We start from the raw sequence: 20,713 nt of genomic DNA on the forward strand, positions 1-20,713 counted from the left end.
CGCCTTGTGAAATATTTTCAGCCCCATCTCACCAAGAAGAATGTCAAGGATTGGTCTAGGATCGTTGCTCTATGCAAAATGTACTTTTATTGGGGACTTTTCAAGTTATACCCCATGACAATCTATTTGCTATCATGCTATACTTCAGGCATTGTTTGAAAGACATCCCAAGTCTCCATGGATTAACTCAAAAGGATGGTAGCATTTTTTCTTCTTGCAGGAAAGGAGGGTCAATGCTGTAGGTACTTGTTTACTTCCAAAAAAACTCTGGAAATTAGCTTCTACAGACATTATGCAATGTTCATTTTAACATTTCTACCTACCTTTTGTATTATACACACTACAAACATTGATAGGGAGTCATTTTACCTCATTCCAACAAACATATTAAGTGAAAAATACATAAATTGACAACAAGTTCAAATTTACCTTTTAGGGGAGGATATAGAATTTTCTAGCCCAAAGACTTTATGAAGCTCATAAAAATAGTAGGGAGATCCAGTGTTCAAAATATCTCTTCCTCAAGTTGTGAATTGCTTCCAGTAGGCTGCAGTCATTCAGAATTTCCCACTTTGTCACATCCCATTTTTGGGAGTTGTCACAGTCAATGCCCTGCCTTATCCTGAGTTTTTATTTGTTCATCTCCAGACTTGGTATATACAATCTACACCTCTTTAGCTATGTTTCATGCACCAGAGTTTAGTTCTTAAAATGTCTGGTTCTTGTGTTATAGCACCAACTTTGTCCAAAAAATCATGTGACATTACTTTTGATCAGTTAGTGTAGCTTGTTTCCCTCTAAAAACCATTACTTATGCAGTATTTCCTTACTTTCAGCACAGTAGAGTAGACTAGCTGTTATATAAAATGATACTGGTCCATACTCAAAACATAGATTGGATCACCCCAGCCCCAAACAAATGATTGACATCAGACTGTTGACAAGGACAGATGAGAAATACTTTGAAGAGCCTCATCCAAATAGCAGGGACTGCCCCTCTACACCTCTTACATGATAGCACTGCTTACTGTCTCTGCCATTAATCGTGATAAGTGATAATGGAAGTGTTGCACTGGACCTGGAGGCTGGAATACATGGGAAGTGCGAATGGGGGATGTGTTTGCATTCATTTCTGTGCCGATGCAGGCACTGTACCATCTTGCAGTAGGGGAGGTCATTGTGTGTGCCTTAGCACATATACAAGGAGATAATTACAAATCATGCCCCTTTTCCCTCAAATCAGATCTGAGACTCCAGAACTCCATTAGCTCAATGCCTAGCGACAACAACATCTGACTCTTCTGTGCCAGGAATTCCAGGGATAAAGAAAGAAAATAGATCAGACGGTGGTGGCAGGAGGTAGCAATGGGGGGAAACAACTACATACTACATGCAGTTTGGATATGAGAGGAATGTCCAAATTCGACAAAGTTCAAACATTTGTGATTCAAAAAAAAAAAAAAAAAAAAAAAAAAACATGTTTGTGCCATCATTATTGCAAATGGCTGTAAATATCTTTCAAGTAATTTTGGCAGTTAAAAGGTAGCATTGTTATTAATACCTACCCCATTTTTTTCATGTTACACTGGACACGTGACAAGATAATTTGTGCTGATATACTCTTAAAATATCTTTTGAAAGTCCCTTATTTCTTTTTCAGTTTTCTGGTAAGAAACACATATTACATCTGCAAAGATTGTTTTCAATGAATGAAGATCAAATACTTGTGAAACATGTTAAAAACGTATAGAAACTTACTTAAAAGATATAGGGTCAATTTGAATTGTCTAAATACTTATCTCAATGCATTCAACATATATTATCAATATTTGACCTTTGTTCATTGAAAACAATCTTTGAAGATATATTACATATTTCTTGCTGAAAAAAATAAGAAACTTTCAAAAGATATTTTTAGAGTACTCCAACATTGTCATGTGTCCAGTGTTATACAACCCAGTAAATATAGGAGTTGGAGCCCACTCTTTGCAAGTTTTCCTCATACCAAAGGGCCTAACTTTGATGTCAGTGAGCCAATTAAGCAGAAGACTATTTTACGTACACGAAAAGAACTCATAGCTTCATTCATCTTCCCCTCAAACTTCTTAACTTTTTTATCTTGTGCAAAGCTGAAAAATTTCCTGGAACTCTGCTGGTGAATATCTGAAACACTTTCTTTTAAATGGTCCAAAGTTCTAGCGGAGTATTCAAATTTGAAGGCATTTATAACAACAGTCAAAGTCACACACCCATTCAAACCCTCAAGCCAAGACTGCAAAGCAGATGGAACCTGATCATTGCGAAATTTACAGGTATGCTGAATGATCTCCTCAACCCTCCAGATAAGACTATCCGAACAAGCAATCCAGGCTCTCTTGTTGGAGTTGAATTTCTAATTTGATTGTCAGATAGGTCTGGTAGATTGACTAGAGCAAAGTCGAGCACCTTGATAACCTCAATGATACCCAAGGCCTTGACTACAGCCAACCTTAAGGGCGGAAAGGTGTCATCAGATGCAGCCACAGCTTCGAGTGCACGAAGGCGGGCCCCTCCTAGTCCGCTAACAGCTTGCAGACTGCTGCTTGCACTGGGATTTAATCCACGAGTGTTCATATTGATGGGGTTGTTGTTACTGGTAAGTAGTAGCGTCTGCGTTCGTGGTGGTGGTGGCGGTTGATAAGAGACCTGGAAGGACCGATTCCACGCTGCGGTGCTGGACTGCCTCATGCCGTGGTCATGCGTCCAACATGCACCACATCTATTTTTGAACTTTGTTTCAGAAGAATGCTTGTAGACGCTCATGAAAACCAATTGCTTTCTTCGGTCCAAAGTTCCTTGAGATGGGGAAGCCTACCACTTCAACGCATGGTCTACCCGGCTTAGGTCTAATCAAATCCATTCACATCAACGTTTGGCATGAATCACGGTCCTCACGTATCATTCCGCTCATGGTTCGAGCTGGTGTTGACTCTGACATCTGTGGCATTACACGACCCACTGTCCTTTTCGCAATAGCGCCCATCTCGGCCCTACCGACGACCCAGGTACCTACTACTGAAACCAGGTTGCAGGGAACGGCTGCTTGAACAACCTCCTCCTAAACAAAAATTATGGCAGTGTAGAAGTTGTGCATTCTTCTTAACGTGGGCATAGCCTTCTCTTGGTCCATTTTGTTCCAAAAAGTTCACCAGATTACCAGCACGGAGAAAAGGTTACTCCATTCTTTGTTGATTAATTGACTAGGCAGCCCGACAGCGAGTTTCGATCATGCCGCCAGCCTGTCGAACGAATTTACCAAAATGAGCGCGCCGCAGAAGCGCCCGAAAGGAACTGCTGACAGGAAAGCAACATGCGAAGAGCGTAGCATCTGAGAATTAGATCACGGCGAATGGGCAACGTCAGAAATTGGGCAGGATATCTAAACGCTGACACCTTACTACAGAAGACGGAACAGCCATCAGGCCTATCCCTCGCCTGGGATTGAGAACTTGTTTAACGCGTGCTTGAAGGGGAGGGCGGCGGAAAGGCCTACTGCGCAGGGTATTGTGAATTGGTGTCAAGCTCGGCAGTAAGTAGGTGCCAGAAAAAGTGTCCGCAATTTAGTGTACGTTTATGTGTTGTATAGCATGTTGAAAATCATGAAGTTCACTGTAAGAAGTGGTCAATGTTATGGTGAGTGTCGTATATGAATTCAGTGTACATACTTCTTTGTGTTCACGTCGCGGCCAGGAAGAGACGCGTTAGGGCAACACACCACGATGATCAAGTTTGACGATATCAGGATTGCACGCCGCGTGTCGAGTGAGGTTGCGTTGCAGAGCTGTCATAGAGAGTTTAGAGCACACGGCGGGGTCGACGATGAGAGGCGGGACAGGGGGGACCATATATTTCAAATTGATTGCTCAACAGAGGTGACAGAGAGATGACATTCCGAGGGACGTTGCGTAAGAAAGACAGGTGAGGGTTGGGACCAAGGTCAACGACATCAGCTAACATTGACCAACACCAAACCGTCAACACACACCTGCCACGTCGCCCGATTATCATGATTGCAAGCCATTCTTGCCGTTGGACTCGCTCAGGCTTCAATACTTTGAATTACGATGAGCCAATGTTCGGTTCTCCGAGTCTCTCCGACGTCGTATAAGAGCTGCAAAGCTGTCGTTTGGGGCTGGATAATAGCTGCGTAATTTGGTGCGTTTGGTCCCTTTCTACGCCTCCGAGTTCCTGACTGATGTTATTTCTTTGCAGCTATGCACTAGGCTACTATTCGCTGGCCAATACGTACACGTTTACACCTTCAAATCTACGAAGTCCCAGAACTTGTATTCCCTCGGCCTAAAGGACAATACCTGCAATCGCACCATACTGCCAATATCCAGTTCAACTTTACCGCCTCTCCCTCCCTTCTCCTTCTCCATCTACCGCACCTAAAGACGCAAAGCTCTGCTCTCCACCGGGTCATCCTATCATATTCGAACCTCAATATCTTCGGGTTAAAATTGAAATATCAACCTTCCAAACAACGCCAACATCCATGTATCAGGCGAACACACTAACCCATTCCGCCTCCCTACAGACAATATACGACACTTACACTGTGGTCCCGCGATGCTTACGGTGAATCAATCGGAACGAATTTTTACGGGAACCACCCGGTGTACTTCGAGCACAGGACAATGGGTACCCACGGCGTGTTCCTGCTCAACTCAAATGGGATGGACATCAAGATCACGAATAGTGGGCCAGGCGGCACATTGATATGAACGAGCCCGCTCACGTACGCCCTTTTTCATCGTATTCCCACTCACTTGACCAGAACAACAGGTTTGCAACCTCCCATGCGATGACCCCTACCAACAAGCCATTCAGCAGAACCTCCCACCACCACGCGCGAACCCTCCCCCAGCGCATGATACGTCCATCTTTGGGAGGCAAAAAATCACGGCTCAGAACGAGAGACGTGATGAGGATAATTTGAACCCACCCTATGTGATCAATAACGCTGCTGGCTCCGCTGTCCAGCAAGACGTCTTGGGTACGTTTTTTCTCTTCTCTTCTTTGCTTTGTATTTGGATAGGTCAATCTAACAAACATGCATATACTACCCCACAGACAAACACAAAACACATCAACGCTCTCACAGAATACAACGCGCACAACCTATTCGGCACCATGATGTCCAGTGCAACGCATAACGCCATGCTCGCCCGCCGACCTGGAAAATGAACCCTCGTCAGCACACGCTCGACGTTCGCTGGTGCAGGACGGAGCGTTGGCAAGTGGGGTTGGGTGATAATTTTAGTGATTGGGAACATTATCGTTTTTCGATCGTGGGTATGCTTGGTTTACGGCGGTTTATCAGGTTCCGATGGTTGGGAGTGATATTTGTGGGTTTGGTAAGTCCTTTTTGCTTGTACGTTTTAGAGCAAAGGGGAGGAAGTTGATGTTGGTGATGGGGTACAGCGGAGAATACGATGGAAAAGCTGTGTGCGAGGTGGGGGACGTTGGGTGCTTTTTATCTGTTTATGCGCGATGTGTGGCTTTTCTTCTTCGATTTGATGAGATCCTCGACGCTGATAGCCCTTCCTTTTTGCAGCATAACGCAGACACACCTATAAGCCAAGAATTCTACATCTGGCCCAGCGCAACACAAGCAGCCAAGAACGCCTTGGACATCCGGTTTGTTCCCTTTCCCCCCCCCCCTCCTTACTAGCTCACCCCCACACCAGGCACCGCCGACTACATCTACACCGCCTTCCACCACGCTCATACGGACGGCCCCCCGTCGTCCTCTCTCTATGGCTCAAATACCCCAAAGACCCCAACACCTACGGGATAGACCACCAATTCTTTTGGGGACTCGATACTCGTATCACCCGTAACCCAGGACGAAGCGACGTCCGCCACCATATACCTACCCAAAGACATATTCTACGATTTCAAGACGCTTGAGCCTGTACATGGGCAGGGAACGTACGTTTCATTGGATGATGTCCCCTTTACGGAGATACCCCCCCACATACGGGGCGGTGTTGTCCTCCCGCTGTGTGCGCAGTCGGGGATGACGACGACGGAGGTTAGGAAGCAGGATTTCGAGATTGTGGTCGCGCCTGGGGTGGATGGGAAAGCGAGTGGGAAGCTTTATGTGGATGATGGGGAGTCGGTTTTGCCTAAGACGGAGGTGTGGATGCACTTTGGGGATTCCCCGAATACATTGAACGTTGGGGGCACGTTTGGGTATGCGCTTGGCGTTGGGGTGAAGAGGGTTAGGTTTTTGGGTGCGGTGAGTAGGCCGGGGAGGGTGTTGGTTAATGGGGAGGTTAATATGGGATGGGAGAGGGATGCGGGGAGGAAGGTTTTGGATGTTAGTGTTGGAGGAGTGTTTGATGGTGGATTTGTGGTGCAGTATTCTTGATTGATTTGGATTGATGAAGGACAATGACGATTTTTGTAAATACGTACGCACATTCATGGACAATTCAAACTACACGATGCACAGTTCTAGCATTTTGGAGACGTATGTGGAAGTTAGTATAGATCAAGGAGCGGGGCGTTTTAATGTGTTGCAAACAGCAGTATTCGATTATTATCTCAAGGTTATCGGTCGAAGAGGCCGTTGGCCCATCTTGAAGACAATACTTGGTCGTGCGTTGAATTCCAAGTATGATACACATGATGTCCGTCGTATTCCAAGAAAATGTACAATATACATTCAAAAAGCAAACACTCTCTTATCCTACTCACGGCGTATGATGATCGGGATGAGAATGGTGCCATATACCAGCTCAGGCTCCTTTTTATCAGTGACGTCGACCTGTGTCATTTTCCTTCCCTGAACAAAGGGCGTTTCCTGGGGGATCATCGAAAGATCGACGTTCGTTGAGGTGATGAAGAGCATAAGGAAGCCGACGTCGATTTCAACGTCGTCTTGCTCGATGGAGTAGGCGAACGGCCTTATTCCACTGTCGCCATAGCCAACAGGGATAAAGCCACCATTCTTGGGAAGAGTAGGGTACGCTTCAAATTGGCCACTCGTCGTCGATTGGTAGACGGATGCTAGGAAGGAAGGATTCATAAAATTTGGAATACGACGGGATGCCAACACGTACAGATACTGAAATCGCTGTTATCGAAATAAAATGCGTTGAGGTAGAGATCGCGCTTGCTGTTATTTGTCACTTTGAACCCATATGCAATTTTCGGTGAAGAAACGAGTTCGACAGCAGCGTTTTTGTACAGGTTCTCGTCGGTTTTTGGCTCGATTTTATCTTCAGAGGAGGAAAGTTCAAAGAACTCAAACTTAATGGGGGTGTTCACCAATCCGTCCTTCTTTTCGCGGTCCAGATACCAATAGAAATGAGCTGCGGAGTTGAGAACGGGCATGATATCCTTGGGGTCGTTCCTGACGGTGTAATGCATCTGTCTGATGTTGTACTCCGTGAGTCGCGCGTCGAGGATGTCGAAGGCAATTTCGCCATCCGGGGTAATCGACAGAGCAAGCTTTGCCCCCCTTGCATCAGGATCCCCATGCTTAGCAAATCGAATCTCCCGCCGCCTGGGATCAGCGTTCTGCAGGTCTTTCGCGAAAGCTTCATATAGAGATTTGAGCCTCTTGTCAAAGGGCACCACGACAACAAGACGCTCCGCTTCTCCGGCTTTGCTCTGCGCGGCATATGCTACCGGGGGTAGTCGAATAACTGCACCATATACCTTGGGGCTTAGGTGAGTGGAAAATGGGAGGACGTCTTCGGAAGAGTGAACTACGAGCACTCCGAGGGGAGTCGAGTCTATAATTGAGGGGTTATCTTTGTAGACCGTAAACTCAGCACCCGTTGTTACGCCATGCACTGAGCCAGCCTGAAGCGTGTATTTGGATCCCTCCATGGAGATTCGAAAGCATATGCGGCCAGAAGAGGGTGCTTTGGAATTGAATAGAATACGGTTTCGATTGACACCTTCGCATTGTGGGTTTTGGCTAAGCAAGGAAGAACGGAGGTCAGTTTAGACATTTGTTTCTTATATTGCCGAAGCATACCCGGGTATCTTATCCATCCTGTCGAGGAGCGACGCATAGGTAAGCTTATCAACCCCTACATCCACCAGGGCATGCATTAGGGCTTTACTGAAACGCCCGCGTCCGAGACGTTCCTGAGCTTCTTCCTTCTGGTTACACGCCGCCAACAAAACGTGACTACTCAAGCCTTTGCGAGCAAAACCCGGCACAGTCCTCGAGCCCCTGGCTCCAAAATGGGTACCCAATAAATCATGATCAATATCGGGTGGAGGTGGATTTGCTAGCGACGCGCCACGGACCGTTCCTTCGTCGGTTTTACTCTTGCGCGTCCCAGACCCAGAATTGCAAGAATCGAAAATTACAGTCTACAATTCCGCCGGTTCGTGAGCTTTAAATTTAACGGATTGAAGGCGGTACATACAATATTATCCCCTTTTTCGCCTTCAATGCCGTCTATTAAGGCGCCGATGGAAATATCTGGAATGCCGTAGACTAGCCCGGCCGTCTTGTTTGAACAGAAATCCTTCGGAATGATCATTTGTATCTTTTTTTCAACATCCCCGGTCTGCCACCCGTCAGGGGCTGGAGTCTCGCCGCCGTGCCCGGCGAAGAAAATCAAAATGGGATCGCCTTTTTTAATGCGTTGGTCGTTTTGTAAATCCGAGAACCCCTTCATGATATCGGCGCGCTTGGCCTTGCTGTCAGTCAGCAGACGGATGTTGGATTCTGGAACTTTTAAAATGTCCTTCAGGAAGTCGCGCATCGCGATGGCATCTGCAACGGCTCCATGAAGGACGGGAAATAAGGCATCTGCATATTGATTGATGCCGATTATAAGAGCGAAAAAGGATTTGTTCTCTCTGCACATCCAATTTGAGCAACACGATTTAAATCGAGCGCGGTCAAGACACTTACTTGTCAGGAATGGGTGTGGCTTTCTGGGGTGCTCTGACAATCGACAGGGTGAGTGTCTTTGAACTGAAGCGAGGATCCTCACAGTTGTTGATGTGGACTTCGAGCTTATTAGCACAACAATAAATAGAGGGTGAGTTCAAATCCTTACGTCTGCTTTCCCGATGGGCTTGGACTACCATTTTGGAGTCAGTCTTTACTAGAGACAGGATAATAATGTCAAAACCATTACCGCGAAGGCCCTTGCGTCCTGTCATTCAAATTAAATGTTATTCGGATTGAGAAAATACATTATACTTACGCCGGCTTTCCTGGAGTGCTTGGACTAAGGTTATTTATCAGTTGTGGGATAGGTACGATAAGGTAGGAACCGTTACCTTGAAGGCTTTTTTATCCTACATTTTCGATGATTCCGTCATTAGCAATTATAATTGATAGAAAATGTAAATCTTCACGTCGGCTTTCCGGGAGTGTTTGGGCTCGCACTATTCGGGCATCAATCATTGATAATAGAAGTTATAAGGTAGAAATCATTACTTTGAATGTTGAGGTGCCCTGAATTTCAAAACCGTCCGTCAAACAACTTCCCTTGAGTACATTTACAATAAACTAGAGAGTTGACAGTAAGAGGTGAACAAGTGTCAAGGGAAGGATTATGTGACACAGACCTTACGGCTTAGCGGGGGCGGCTGTGTTGCTAGCTATCGTGCCAGTGGGACCTCTACAGAGCAAAAAGCGTAATTCCTTGAGTTCAATTTTTTAGAAGAATTTTCCACGAACGGATTCCCAAAGAACCAAAGTAAAGTGGGGAAGCTGTGGAAGGATGTGCCAAAGAAATCGAGAGACATCGCTGTGGACAGTGGATGTTTTGAAGTGTCCAAGACGTGGCTAAAGGAAGAAGGCGACGTACCTTTATATAAACTGGAACCAACCTAGGCCATTAGGATGATCTGCAATAATCTCGATTACTCATTCCGCCGGTGTTTTGGTGGACATTTGCCCTGCACCATCTCCGCTGAAAGGCCCTCCGTATTCAAAGAAATGGAAAGAACGCATTGTGGGAGACGAATTTCCGTTTGTCACATCGCCCGTGGTTAAATTCCAGTGTAAGCAAGGCAACGTCATGCCTACATGGCTGAAGAAATGGCAATTTCCGAAGCAACTTGATGGAAGCTGCAGATTTTTTGACGCCCATTCCGCGTTGTCTTCATTAGATGCGGTTTTAAGGTCCTCACAATCTACGATGCGACAGAAAGGTGTGGGAAGGAGAATCGATGAATCGATGGCGAGCAAATTGCCAGCCAAACGGTGACAAGGGGGTGTTATCAACTGAGCAGTAAGGAGGCAAAGAGGTTGATACTCGGCGAATTACGGAGGTCCCTTAACTTTCACAGGTTTCATAACTCATCATGGGGTGGACATGACAAATGAGATCTGAGAGTTGACGTTTGAAGCCATAGGACGCGAATGTATGTTTGGCCTTGGTTTGGCCGTTGTTTGGGCATTACCTTTGCATATTTTTGTGAAAATCAAAACGTTTCCAAAACCAGTCACGTGGTATGTACCTGAGCCAAACAAAGCGGTTCGGGCTGATTTCTGAGCTTCGACTATGCCTCTCCTGTGCCTCCCTGTCTCTCCGGCAACCTCAAGGAGTGTATTATTCAATGGTACTATATAAATTAGGGGGAGATATGTGATCTCCCCAACTGCTCTATTGGCAATGTTATCCACAATCATATTGCAATTATAGGGATTTTGGTCAAGTAAGCTTATTTACCCGTCGTGCAGGACAGCCTTCTGCCCTCACCAGTGAATACCTTTCACTTCTCAAAGATATAATTGAAAAGAGTCTGTCCCTTTACTTAAAAGAAATGCAACAAAAGCTCTCAGATGTCTGAGAGGTGGTTGAGGTTTTTGTTGCCAAAATATTGCTAGCACTCCAGGATATTCTCAAAAATTATCGAATTGAAGTCACAAGCCATTATGAGCTGGGTGGTGGCGGATAAAATTTTGGAGGTCCAAAGAATGCGAGGAGGGGAGTGGCGAGCTCATTGTTTGGCTCAGGCACATGTCACGTGACTGTTTTCGAAAACGTTTTGATTTTCACAAAAATATGCAAAGGACTGTACCAACCAAAATTACTGTGGTATTTCGACCAACTGTTCAGCTGATGTGACGCGTGACGGCCTCGAACAGATGGGGTGTTCGAAATTGGGATGACCGTGTGACATAGCAACAAAAGTGTTCGGCCAGCAGCAACTGTTCATTGAGCGGTTGACATGGCATGTAGTAGCAACCTTCTTGCCTCCTCCACAACCTCCCAGATTAGTGAATGGTATATAATTTTGGAGTAAATGTACGCCGCACAGCGGAAAAAATGAATTTTTGGAGAGAGTTTCCTTTTTAGGGTGAAATGTCACCCTATTCGACCTTCCGAGTGACCGTGACAAGTGTCAAGGTTCAGTTCATGTGACGAGTGACCAAACAGTCGGTCGAAATACCACAGTACCAACACTGGCAAGTCTCGACTGTTCATGGAAACCACCACGCCAACCATCCCTTTCATTTATCGCGTTTATTGGGGCTACGAAAAGATTTGGATAGGGTCAGGGTAGGGTGGAAATTCGAAGGATTCGCTTCTGGTCGTTCACAGGGTCATATTTGGTAGGAAGAAAACCGCCGCGACGTCCGAGTCGAGAATGTGAATTTCAAAACCTCACTGCCCTCCGTGTCTTCATCTAGATGCACTCTGTGATCGTCACAATCACATCACAATCTACGACTTCGGTGAATGAACAATCGATAAATCCAATGTGTGTGATTTCACTACTATACTATTGATGTCTGCTCACATCCCCCGCTAACACATGGGACGATGCTATTGGTGGAGGGCTTAACTGTCCACATGATGCACCCATTTGTGAAAGGCGCAGGTACTCAAGTACTTCAATGAGCAGGCAGCCCTGAGCCTGGCCACGCTCACAGTTCACGCCTTTTGAAAGCCTCCTACGCATTGCTCATTGTCGTTCGTTTCTCTTCTTGATATTCCATTTCTTTAAAAACCAAGAACAAGCGATGGCGTTGCAACCTGGACTGTTTTACGCTTATGCAAAGAACGTACGTCTCTCAGCAGACATTCTGAATCCCTACTCTCATAGTACGCGTAGATCAAAGACGATCACACATATCGGTATCTCATCACCTTTTCTTCAAGAAAGATTGCAGATGAGTGGTGGAGAGCGGTTTCGGACTCTGTTGCTGGCGGTTATCGTCGGTTCGCAAACGTGGACCGAGTTTCAATGCAATGGTACACCCATGACCCCAGTGGTCATGGAAATATATTTGAGACCGTCAACGACGATCGTTGCGCATTGAAATTTAGGGGCCAGGTCATGTTTACCTTGCTGATGGACAGAGGCGGTCGCAACCTTTCCATTGCCCCGGTCCTGAATTACGTTGACCACAAGAGTGGCCAAAGGTATCTTGCTCCTTTACAGTTTATGGGCTGTCTAATGGGGTATTTGGGGATAGGTTTTTCATTCGATCCGCGTTGATACCAAATCTATTCTGGTTCTACAGTCCTGACGACCAACAAATCCGTGCATCTTCTCAACAACGCACTGCATTTTTCGTCGATATAGTCGGGGCCGACAAAGAAAATGGTGGGAGGATCATGATTGGGTCGGATAAGGTTTCCATTGCTGCCCACCGAGGGAAATATTTGGCGGTTGGGAAGAGTGGAGCTGAATTTTTTAATTTCTCCGATTTTGACGGCAAATTCAAAAGAGGGGTTGTGGACTCCGAGGGTGAATTGGTCGTTCATGGTCAATTTGGGGAGAGGTGGGAACTTGTATTTTAAATGAGCCAATTGAGCGAGGGCTAGTACATACCTGTCCGAATTATTGATCAGCTGGGGTTCGCCGCATCGATACATTAGACTTTGAAAATAACCTACAATCTATAAAGTGTATTAGCGGAACTACGATATGGGTTGCTGATGGGAGCGCGTATTTGAAAGTGCTTAATTGAGAACTCCCAGCGCTTCAAATTGGTATGACCCATATGGGTAATACTCATTCCTGCAATCAAAATTTCCATTTACACAAGGAAGAAAGTCATTCAAAAAAATTTGAATATTCCCGCTCGTAAAATCGAAGGAATAGTGGAACAGATCCATATTCAGCACTGAAGGACAATCAATTTTTGTAGATATAATACATTCATGGACTAACTGAAACTACACAAGATGATATACATTCCACGACTTTGAGGACCAACGAAAAGGAGTGATCCAAGAGATTGAATAAGGTCGGAGAAAACTTCAAAAATGACCGGACGCATACTACTCCAATGAAGCAGGACCTGGGGTAATAACCATCTCAAACCCATTCACAGCCGACGGTCCACCTCCAATCGGGTGTGGTCGAGGTCCAAGAAGCATAAACGGATTCAACCCATGCACATACTTATCCCTCATGGCCTCCCCCACCTTCCTCTCCTCCTCCCCCGAAAGCTTCGTACCGGCCCAGAACATATGCCTCAGCCCAACCAACTGTCTCATCAACAACCGAATATCACTCTCCATGCTAACTTCTTGATAATCCGTCACCGCGAAGGGGACTGCAAACGCGCGAGAGGCGATGACGACGGATTTCCATTCCAGATATGTTGCGAGGCCCGCGTTGAATGCTATCATTGCGTCGGGGCGTTTTATCCCCGTGTTAGTGTTATTACCGTGAGAGGAGCCCCGGAGGTCTTGCCCAAGTAAAAATGGGGATGCGGAAGGAGAGAAAGAGATTTTAATGCTCCCGCTTCCTGAGGACTTGGGAGCGGTGTAGGAGTAGATGGTAGGTTGGCGAGCGAGGCATGAAGTGGGGTTTTTCAATTTGTTTGCTTTTTTGAGAAGCTCGTTGACGCCGGGACCGAACATTGTTAGGTGGAGGTCGGTTTGTGGGAGGAGGAGGGCGAGTTCGCCGAATCTGGATGAATGCAGTGTTAGTAAAACATTTATGTATAAATAGTGTTGGCTGTTTTATCGAGGTAAGTTGCTCACATGGGTACGAAGTCAAGTTCTTTCTCGACGCCGAGCAGGTAAACCGTTAACTGACGTCTTTCAGTGGGAGGCGGAGAGGGAACGAATCCGAGAAGAGAGAGCAATCGAAATGCGGTGAGAGGCCAGTGTAGAAGGAGAGCGGCAGGAGAGTCGATCGGTAACCCCCGCCAAGCATAATAGCTTTTCCAATTATGCTCAAATTGAGCGGGAGCCTTTGGAGGAACGGTACCGCTGAGCCCAAAATCCAACCACGGAATATGGTTGTCAGGCAACTTCCACCCGTCGCGTTCGCGGATGTGTTGGTCATCGAGAAGGCGGAATCCCCAAGTATAGGTTGATCTATCGTTACAACACGGTTCTTCCGTCCACCAACCGAACTCGGCGCCTGTTCCGAGAAGGTTTTTTGATCCTTTAAGGGCGACAAAGGAGAAAGTTCCGTCTGATTGTTGTCGAGCCCAGGGAAATTGTCTCGCGATGGCCTGCATATCGGGTTTCTTCAGCACCGCCAGCTACGATTACTTGGATGAGCACTGAGGATTTTAACCTTGTATGATGAATCGGACTCACTTTAAGTGTACCACAAATATCTTTGTGACGTTCCCCCACATCACCTGTTGAAATTACAATCCCCCCTTTCCAATCCTTTGTTGCGCACTGGCACACGAAATTAGCTCTGATCATGAGATGATCAAATTGATTGAAACCGTACGTACCTGAATATTACAATAGTGGATAGCTTTGCACTTGGAACACTGCAGTTTTTTCTATTATCCAAAAGTAAGTCATAAGCTGGACCATGAGCCAAAAATTCAAACATACAGCGCCTCTCTGGGGTGCGCTGCAAGCAGCACAAATGGGAAACACAAGATCATCAACCATTTCTCCTTTGCGGAATTTCGCTACTGTATCTGCAATCATCCTTGCATGATGAGCGGAATGCATAGCTGTAGCCATTCTTGAGATAAAGTTTGCGGGAGGGAGTGGACAAAGAGTGGGAAGGACGAGCGAACCTCATGATCACTTGCAATAACTTCAAATATTATTCAATAAGAACACGGTGATCAAATCACGTGCACTGCTAAGTATTCCAGGTCTGTCATTTCAAATTTCAACACTGTCAATGTCAAGCGACCTGATTTGCCGCTGGAGGGCCTCCCTTGGACGACTATGTTGATTCTTTTGTTAGGAGGAGACGTTATACGTCCTATCAGTTATCTTCATGTCCTCGAGCAATTTAGATGTCTAGCAAGTCGCAACGGTCAGCAACTTGAAGACTCCGAAATCCCAAGAGGACTCCTCCATTGCTCCTCCACTCTGCCACTCCGAACGCCTTTCTAATATCATACTCGACGTTCATTTTCCAATAATTGTCTCTAGACACGAAGCATCGGTAATAGCGGCAATGTACCTCTTTGTATGTTTTTCTATCGCCACCTTCAACACAATGGTTTGTCAGGCTCCAATGGCCGGGAGTGATATTTGTCGGTTTTTGGTAGGTCTTTTGCTTGTATTTTTAGAGAGCAGGAAGCTGATGTTGGGGTACAGCGGAGAATACGACGGAATAGCTGTGGGCGAGATGGGCGACATTGGGTGCTTTTTATCCGTTTATGCGCAATGTGCGGCCTCCTACTTCAACTTCATGGGATGGACTCTCAACTTCCTTCGTCCAGCACAACGCGGACACATCCATAAGCCAAGAATTCCACATCTGGCTCCTTGTCCTCTCCTCACTATGTCACCCCACCCAGTTGCCGCTTCCTCACTACATCTACACCGTTTTCCACCACGCTCATACGGACGGCGGCTCCCCCGTCCCCCTCCCTCTATGGTTAAAATACCACAACGCCTACGGGATAGACTACCAATTCGGGGACTCGATACTCGTATTACCCGTAACCCAGGACGAAGCTACGTCGGTTGGCATATACCTACCTACCTACAGACATACTTTAAGATTTCAAAAGGCTTGCGTCTGTGCAAGGACGGGGAGCGTACGTTTCGTTGAAGAATTTCATTTTAACGGTAATCGCTGCATACGCGAGGCCTCCCGCTGCGTGCCCAATCGCTGATGACAACGACGCAAGTTAGAAAGCAGGATTAAAGCGACCGGGAAGCTTCATGTGGATGACGGAGACTCGATTTCTCCGCCGTCTGGCAAGACGGAAGTGTGGATGCCGTTTGGGGATTCCCGGGGAAACTGAATGTTGGGGGGACGTATGCGTATGAGCTTGGAGTTGAGGTGAAGAGGGTTAGATTTTTGGGTGTGCTGAATAAGGTGAGCGTTGGGAGAACGCTTGATAGTGGTGTTGTGATATAGTATCCTTGATTCAAGGCCGTGGAGTGATGAAGACTATTGCTCATTGTCCCTTGCATTGCCTTCCATAATTTGGCTTCAAAACGATGGTTATTTGGAAACTGATTTCTCGCCTTTTTCTTTGCCAAAGGCCACGCCGAGTTGCTGCCCAGCGCTCAGCAGTCAGTCCCTATCCCGGTGCTTATTTATTGCTCGTTGCATATTCTTTTTCGAACGAGCTTGTTGTCTCAAAAAGTGCAAATCCCCATATCGTTACTGGCTTTCGAGCGAAAAGCCACCTTCCATAAGTTTATATTTCTGATCCTCAACGCAGCCCCATTGAAGCTATAAGCCCATGGCCCATAACTTCAGGCAAACTCAATATCGCACTGCCTCTGACAATTACCCCGCGCTTCCGCGATGCTTCTGTGCGATCACTTCAAGTTGCCCTCTTCTTCCCAGGATTCCGATGTCTAGCAAGCCGCAGCGGTCAGTGGGACTCCGAAACCCGGAGAAGACCCTTCCACTTCGCCACTCCGAATGCCTTTCTAATCTCAGACTTCTCCCACTCAACGTCCATTTTCCAATGACTATACACGCTTGACTGCACAAAATCCCACCAGACGAGCGTCAGTTTAGCAAACCGCGGCCGGGCCAAAGCAATGGCAATAGTGGTGATGTCCTCGCTCTTGACCCTTTTTGAATGTTTTTCTATCACCACCGTCAACCGGAGCTCCTCCAACGGCGACGAAACTTGGGAGAGCATAGCGACGACCCATCTTGCTGGGGGGTAACCGTAGAAGAGGACTCCGATTTCTCGGCTTTCTCCTAATAATAGGTTACTGAGGTGAAGACGTCGCAGGTTTGAGTTGTGAGCAAGATCAATTAATGTAATGAAAGCCGCTGCCAAAAAAAGAATTGTTGAGAATAAAACGTTGACAATACAGACGAAGCTCACGGTGTGGAACCTTAAATTTCGGGTTATCCGCTTCCACTAAATAAAATGCCTCTAGGCCAGAGAATTCTAGTTCGAGACTCTCCAAGAAAGGGCCGATGGCATGTAGGTATGTTGCAATAGAAGGAGCCTCGTTCTGTCGAATGGATGTGAATCGAGCATTCCGAGTACCCAGCAACGCCTCCTTAGTACTCCCTGTCAAAATCCAGGTTATCAGCACCTGCTTCGACGAAATGCTTCCGAGGGATAGATCCCGCAGAGTTGGGATAGTCAAAATCGAGTCAGAATCCGGATAGGTTTGCCAGTTTGCACCGTTCAAAACCAGAGACCGCAATTGAGGAAATGAGCAAATAAGTTCACAAAGTTCATTAAACGACGAGAACATGGCGCTCAGCTCAAGCTTCGTGATGCCGACGAACAAGTCGGTGAAAGCCATGCGAATATCTTTAGATAAATGAGTCCCCCATTGCCAATGATACGAGTTCGGAAACATCTGCAGTGCAACGCATTCTAGATGTGGGAAATAAGGGAGTCGATGGAAGAGATGACGTATCCATCCTTTCGGGGGACATTCAGAGTCGAATTCCAAGATGTCCAGTTTCTGGACAAAAGATGTGATGTTATGAGGGGAGGATGCTATGAGATCCAAAAACGCAGCCACCGAAGCATATGTGTGGAGGCGTATAATGCCAAAGAGATATCGACGGCTAGGGGTAACCCAGCTTCGGCTCACTAAGCTACATGCGCGCAAGGTGCGTTCATTCCAGGCGCAGTATTCAATCACCCTCTCGATGAGCTCTTGAGGAAGTCTTGGGTCCAACACATCTGGAGGAGGTGGGAGAAGGGCACTCGGATTCTTATCTCGACGTAGGCTTTTGACCATCGGATGACTACCTGAAATTCGTATCAGGCCCAAAATCCGTCAACTGAAGCTTACGTGAAGTGACCCACCGTGAACACCCTGCTCTGGTTGGGGTTGGAGCAAGAATGCAAGTATGAGAGTCTTGCATAGATCGCCTGTGGTCTTGGATAGATCGCCTGTGCACAGCCTTGATATCGGACCAATATCGGACCCTTTGAGGTTGGTCTACCTTTGTGGTAGTTCCAAATACAGTCAGGACCAACCACGGTGATACGTCGTGGCATTTAACACTAGCAACTTGTAGATGAATGATCAGGTATTGTAGAGATTATTTTCCGGCGTGAGGACAGGCAAAGGAAGAAAGGCGAGCTGAAGGCGAGACTGGACGTCATCGATGGAAAGTTGACTTGAAATAAATCGCGTTCAAGTGAGGATTACGGCGGCCGGAGGATCGATAACGTTCCCGATCTCGCCGATGAAAATCCCATTGGATCGCGCAGCTATCCTCATGCCTAAAAATGCCTTACTAGCCGGCGCGAAATTCAATGTGTGATTCACCAGACTCACTACAGTTGACTTTAAATTGACAATGTTAAGACTCCAATATAGGGGAGACGTGTGAGAGTTTAATGGTTGAGGCTCTGGTGCCATGTCTGGGACACCTTATGTCCATATATAGACATAATTTATGTCTATATTGAGACATGTCCAAAAAAAGACATAAGGTCGTCCAAAAACAGACATAAGCGATCAATCTCACACCCACGCCCAAATAGGCAGCTACTCAAGCAGTTGACCTCCTACTGGCTTTTCTCCCTGTGCTATGCGCCGCAGGCCAGAAAAATATTTGAATAGCTCACTTACCTTGTGGGAATTATAGGATACACTAATATGAACCTAGAATGCATTTTTAAACCATTGAAAAGAGAATTTGTGCTGTTCTGAGCATAAAGTCAGTTCCACTTGTTGCAATTGCTCATCAAAGTATGTGTCCATGCTAGTAGAATATCTCAGAGTATGTGAAAGCACTTTACATGCACTTCTTCCTCCTAATGGCAGGTTGATGCACTAAAGGCAACAAAAAGACAGAATCAATGGGTAAAAAAAAAGTTGTACTGCTTTAAAAATGCTGATACAGGAGTGCTGGTATGTTGTTAATATTTCCTCACATAGTCTTGACCTTCTTATAAAAAGAATTTGTAACAATCTCAAGATCTGGACTGTGTTACAATAAATCCATCTAAAGTTGACAATAAATCTGTCATAATTGAACAACCCTTGCTGTTGATCTATAATTCTACATATATAATCAGTGTAAAGTACCCTGCTTCTTACATGCACATTTTTGAAAAGAATTGAAACATTCTCAGCTGTTCCAGACATGACACTAGAGCCATCATTATTCCTCTTCATTGTAATTTTCAGTACTCTGTCCTTGTTAGCTCAACATGAGGAACTTGAACATAAATCTGCTTTGCAATTAATCTGAGCTCTTGGCCTAATTTCCTGTCTTGTGATTTCATGTGTAAAAATGCATGCTGATGGGAAGACTTACTCATGATATCTAATCTGTTTCCTCATAGTTGTGGCCCCCAATGGGTCCCTGCCCCATTTTTAAATGGTAGATAGGGAGAGGATATATTTCACAAAATTTCATAGCAATCTGTCAAGTTTCTAATAAGATACATATTTGTGATTCAATTATCTCTGTGAAAAAAAAAAGATGTCAATCACTGGAATTGAACTTAGGTTGGCCATAAAAGGAGATCAAAAAAGCGCGATAATCCACTACACTATACAACCCTATATAATCTTTACATGTAGTTACCATATATGTAATTTTTGAAAAACGGTGTCCTTGTCCCAGACATGACACCAGAGCCATGGTTGAAGAACTTGGAGACCCGGCGAAACTTGTCCATATCGGTGTACGTGACACTGCGGTCTGCCTTGTCCATCAAGGCGGCTTCGTAAACATGAACAAACAACAGCAAATGTTCTACTGGGATCAAACTGGGATCGAAGACCGTGGTTATGGGATTGATCGCACGAGAGATGCCCCATAAATTTGGACAGGGGGTAGTATTAATTGATAGGCTTAATCTCACGAGATGCGCACCTAGTGGTGGTGCACAATCCCTGCTAAGTGTGATGACCAGTGACATGCCATGTGACAGTGTCACACAGCCAATTTCTTGAGACATTGAGTTTGTACTTTCCACAACACCAATTCAATATATTTTTTACAATGGGTTTGATGGAATTAAGTGAATGAATCCACCGAGAGAGTTTTCCATGTAAGAATTGTAGTTATTGCTCCAAAAATGCGCAATCAGCCTGTTTTCCCTGCCAAATTTGGCACTCTGGAGAGATTGGTTAATAACTTTTCAACCACTGCACATATGAACATGATTTGTAGGAGGATTTTACTTAGACTTTAAATTAAAATCGATCTACGAGTCCAGAATTTTTATTTGTAGCCCATGTGCCGAGATAGCCTTGAAAATGGGCACTTTAACATGGTTAAGGGGTAGTAATTAAAATTCTGGACTCGTAGGATTAAAGCCATATACTAATCGATGATTTTGTCTCTGCAAATCTAAGCTGAAATCCTATCTGTT

At 45.7% G+C, this 20,713-nt stretch overlaps 6 protein-coding genes across 6 annotated transcripts; 2 read left to right on the forward strand and 4 right to left on the reverse strand.

Moving 5' to 3' along the window:
* Positions 1-1,947: 1,947 nt before the first annotated feature.
* LACBIDRAFT_315377 (uncharacterized protein) lies at positions 1,948-2,613 on the reverse strand (the record flags this gene model as incomplete). The annotated part of the gene is made up of 4 exons (XM_001878327.1): positions 1,948-2,013; positions 2,063-2,195; positions 2,250-2,392; positions 2,446-2,613. The coding sequence occupies 4 exons, from the start codon at positions 2,611-2,613 to the stop codon at positions 1,948-1,950; spliced, it is 510 nt and encodes a 169-aa protein (XP_001878362.1).
* Positions 2,614-6,739: 4,126 nt separating this feature from the next.
* LACBIDRAFT_384035 (mycorrhiza-upregulated peptidase C14) lies at positions 6,740-9,777 on the reverse strand (the record flags this gene model as incomplete). Its single annotated transcript, XM_001878328.1, has 12 exons — positions 6,740-7,059; positions 7,113-7,978; positions 8,039-8,382; positions 8,439-8,877; positions 8,933-9,029; positions 9,081-9,104; positions 9,162-9,171; positions 9,231-9,254; positions 9,307-9,324; positions 9,385-9,414; positions 9,467-9,538; positions 9,706-9,777. The coding sequence occupies 12 exons, from the start codon at positions 9,775-9,777 to the stop codon at positions 6,740-6,742; spliced, it is 2,316 nt and encodes a 771-aa protein (XP_001878363.1).
* A 2,227-nt stretch (positions 9,778-12,004) lies between these two features.
* Positions 12,005-12,788, forward strand: LACBIDRAFT_315381 (uncharacterized protein; the record flags this gene model as incomplete). Its single annotated transcript, XM_001877970.1, has 3 exons — positions 12,005-12,046; positions 12,097-12,407; positions 12,461-12,788. The coding sequence occupies 3 exons, from the start codon at positions 12,005-12,007 to the stop codon at positions 12,786-12,788; spliced, it is 681 nt and encodes a 226-aa protein (XP_001878005.1).
* Positions 12,789-13,271: 483 nt separating this feature from the next.
* Positions 13,272-14,936, reverse strand: LACBIDRAFT_315382 (uncharacterized protein; the record flags this gene model as incomplete). The annotated part of the gene is made up of 5 exons (XM_001878329.1): positions 13,272-13,908; positions 13,983-14,491; positions 14,550-14,636; positions 14,696-14,746; positions 14,802-14,936. 5 exons carry the CDS (start codon positions 14,934-14,936, stop codon positions 13,272-13,274), a joined length of 1,419 nt encoding a protein of 472 aa, XP_001878364.1.
* Positions 14,937-15,426: 490 nt separating this feature from the next.
* Positions 15,427-16,183, forward strand: LACBIDRAFT_324550 (glycoside hydrolase family 31 protein; the record flags this gene model as incomplete). Its single annotated transcript, XM_001877971.1, has 4 exons — positions 15,427-15,474; positions 15,548-15,898; positions 15,925-15,973; positions 16,071-16,183. The coding sequence occupies 4 exons, from the start codon at positions 15,427-15,429 to the stop codon at positions 16,181-16,183; spliced, it is 561 nt and encodes a 186-aa protein (XP_001878006.1).
* A 582-nt stretch (positions 16,184-16,765) lies between these two features.
* Positions 16,766-19,435, reverse strand: LACBIDRAFT_324551 (uncharacterized protein; the record flags this gene model as incomplete). Its single annotated transcript, XM_001878330.1, has 8 exons — positions 16,766-17,178; positions 17,234-18,124; positions 18,182-18,317; positions 18,660-18,668; positions 18,957-18,978; positions 19,127-19,160; positions 19,322-19,389; positions 19,428-19,435. The coding sequence occupies 8 exons, from the start codon at positions 19,433-19,435 to the stop codon at positions 16,766-16,768; spliced, it is 1,581 nt and encodes a 526-aa protein (XP_001878365.1).
* Between the last annotated feature and the right edge of the window lie 1,278 nt (positions 19,436-20,713).

This window comes from Laccaria bicolor, genomic scaffold (assembly GCF_000143565.1).
Source record: "Laccaria bicolor S238N-H82 LACBIscaffold_6 genomic scaffold, whole genome shotgun sequence".
In the NCBI taxonomy this organism is placed as follows: domain Eukaryota; kingdom Fungi; phylum Basidiomycota; class Agaricomycetes; order Agaricales; family Hydnangiaceae; genus Laccaria; species Laccaria bicolor.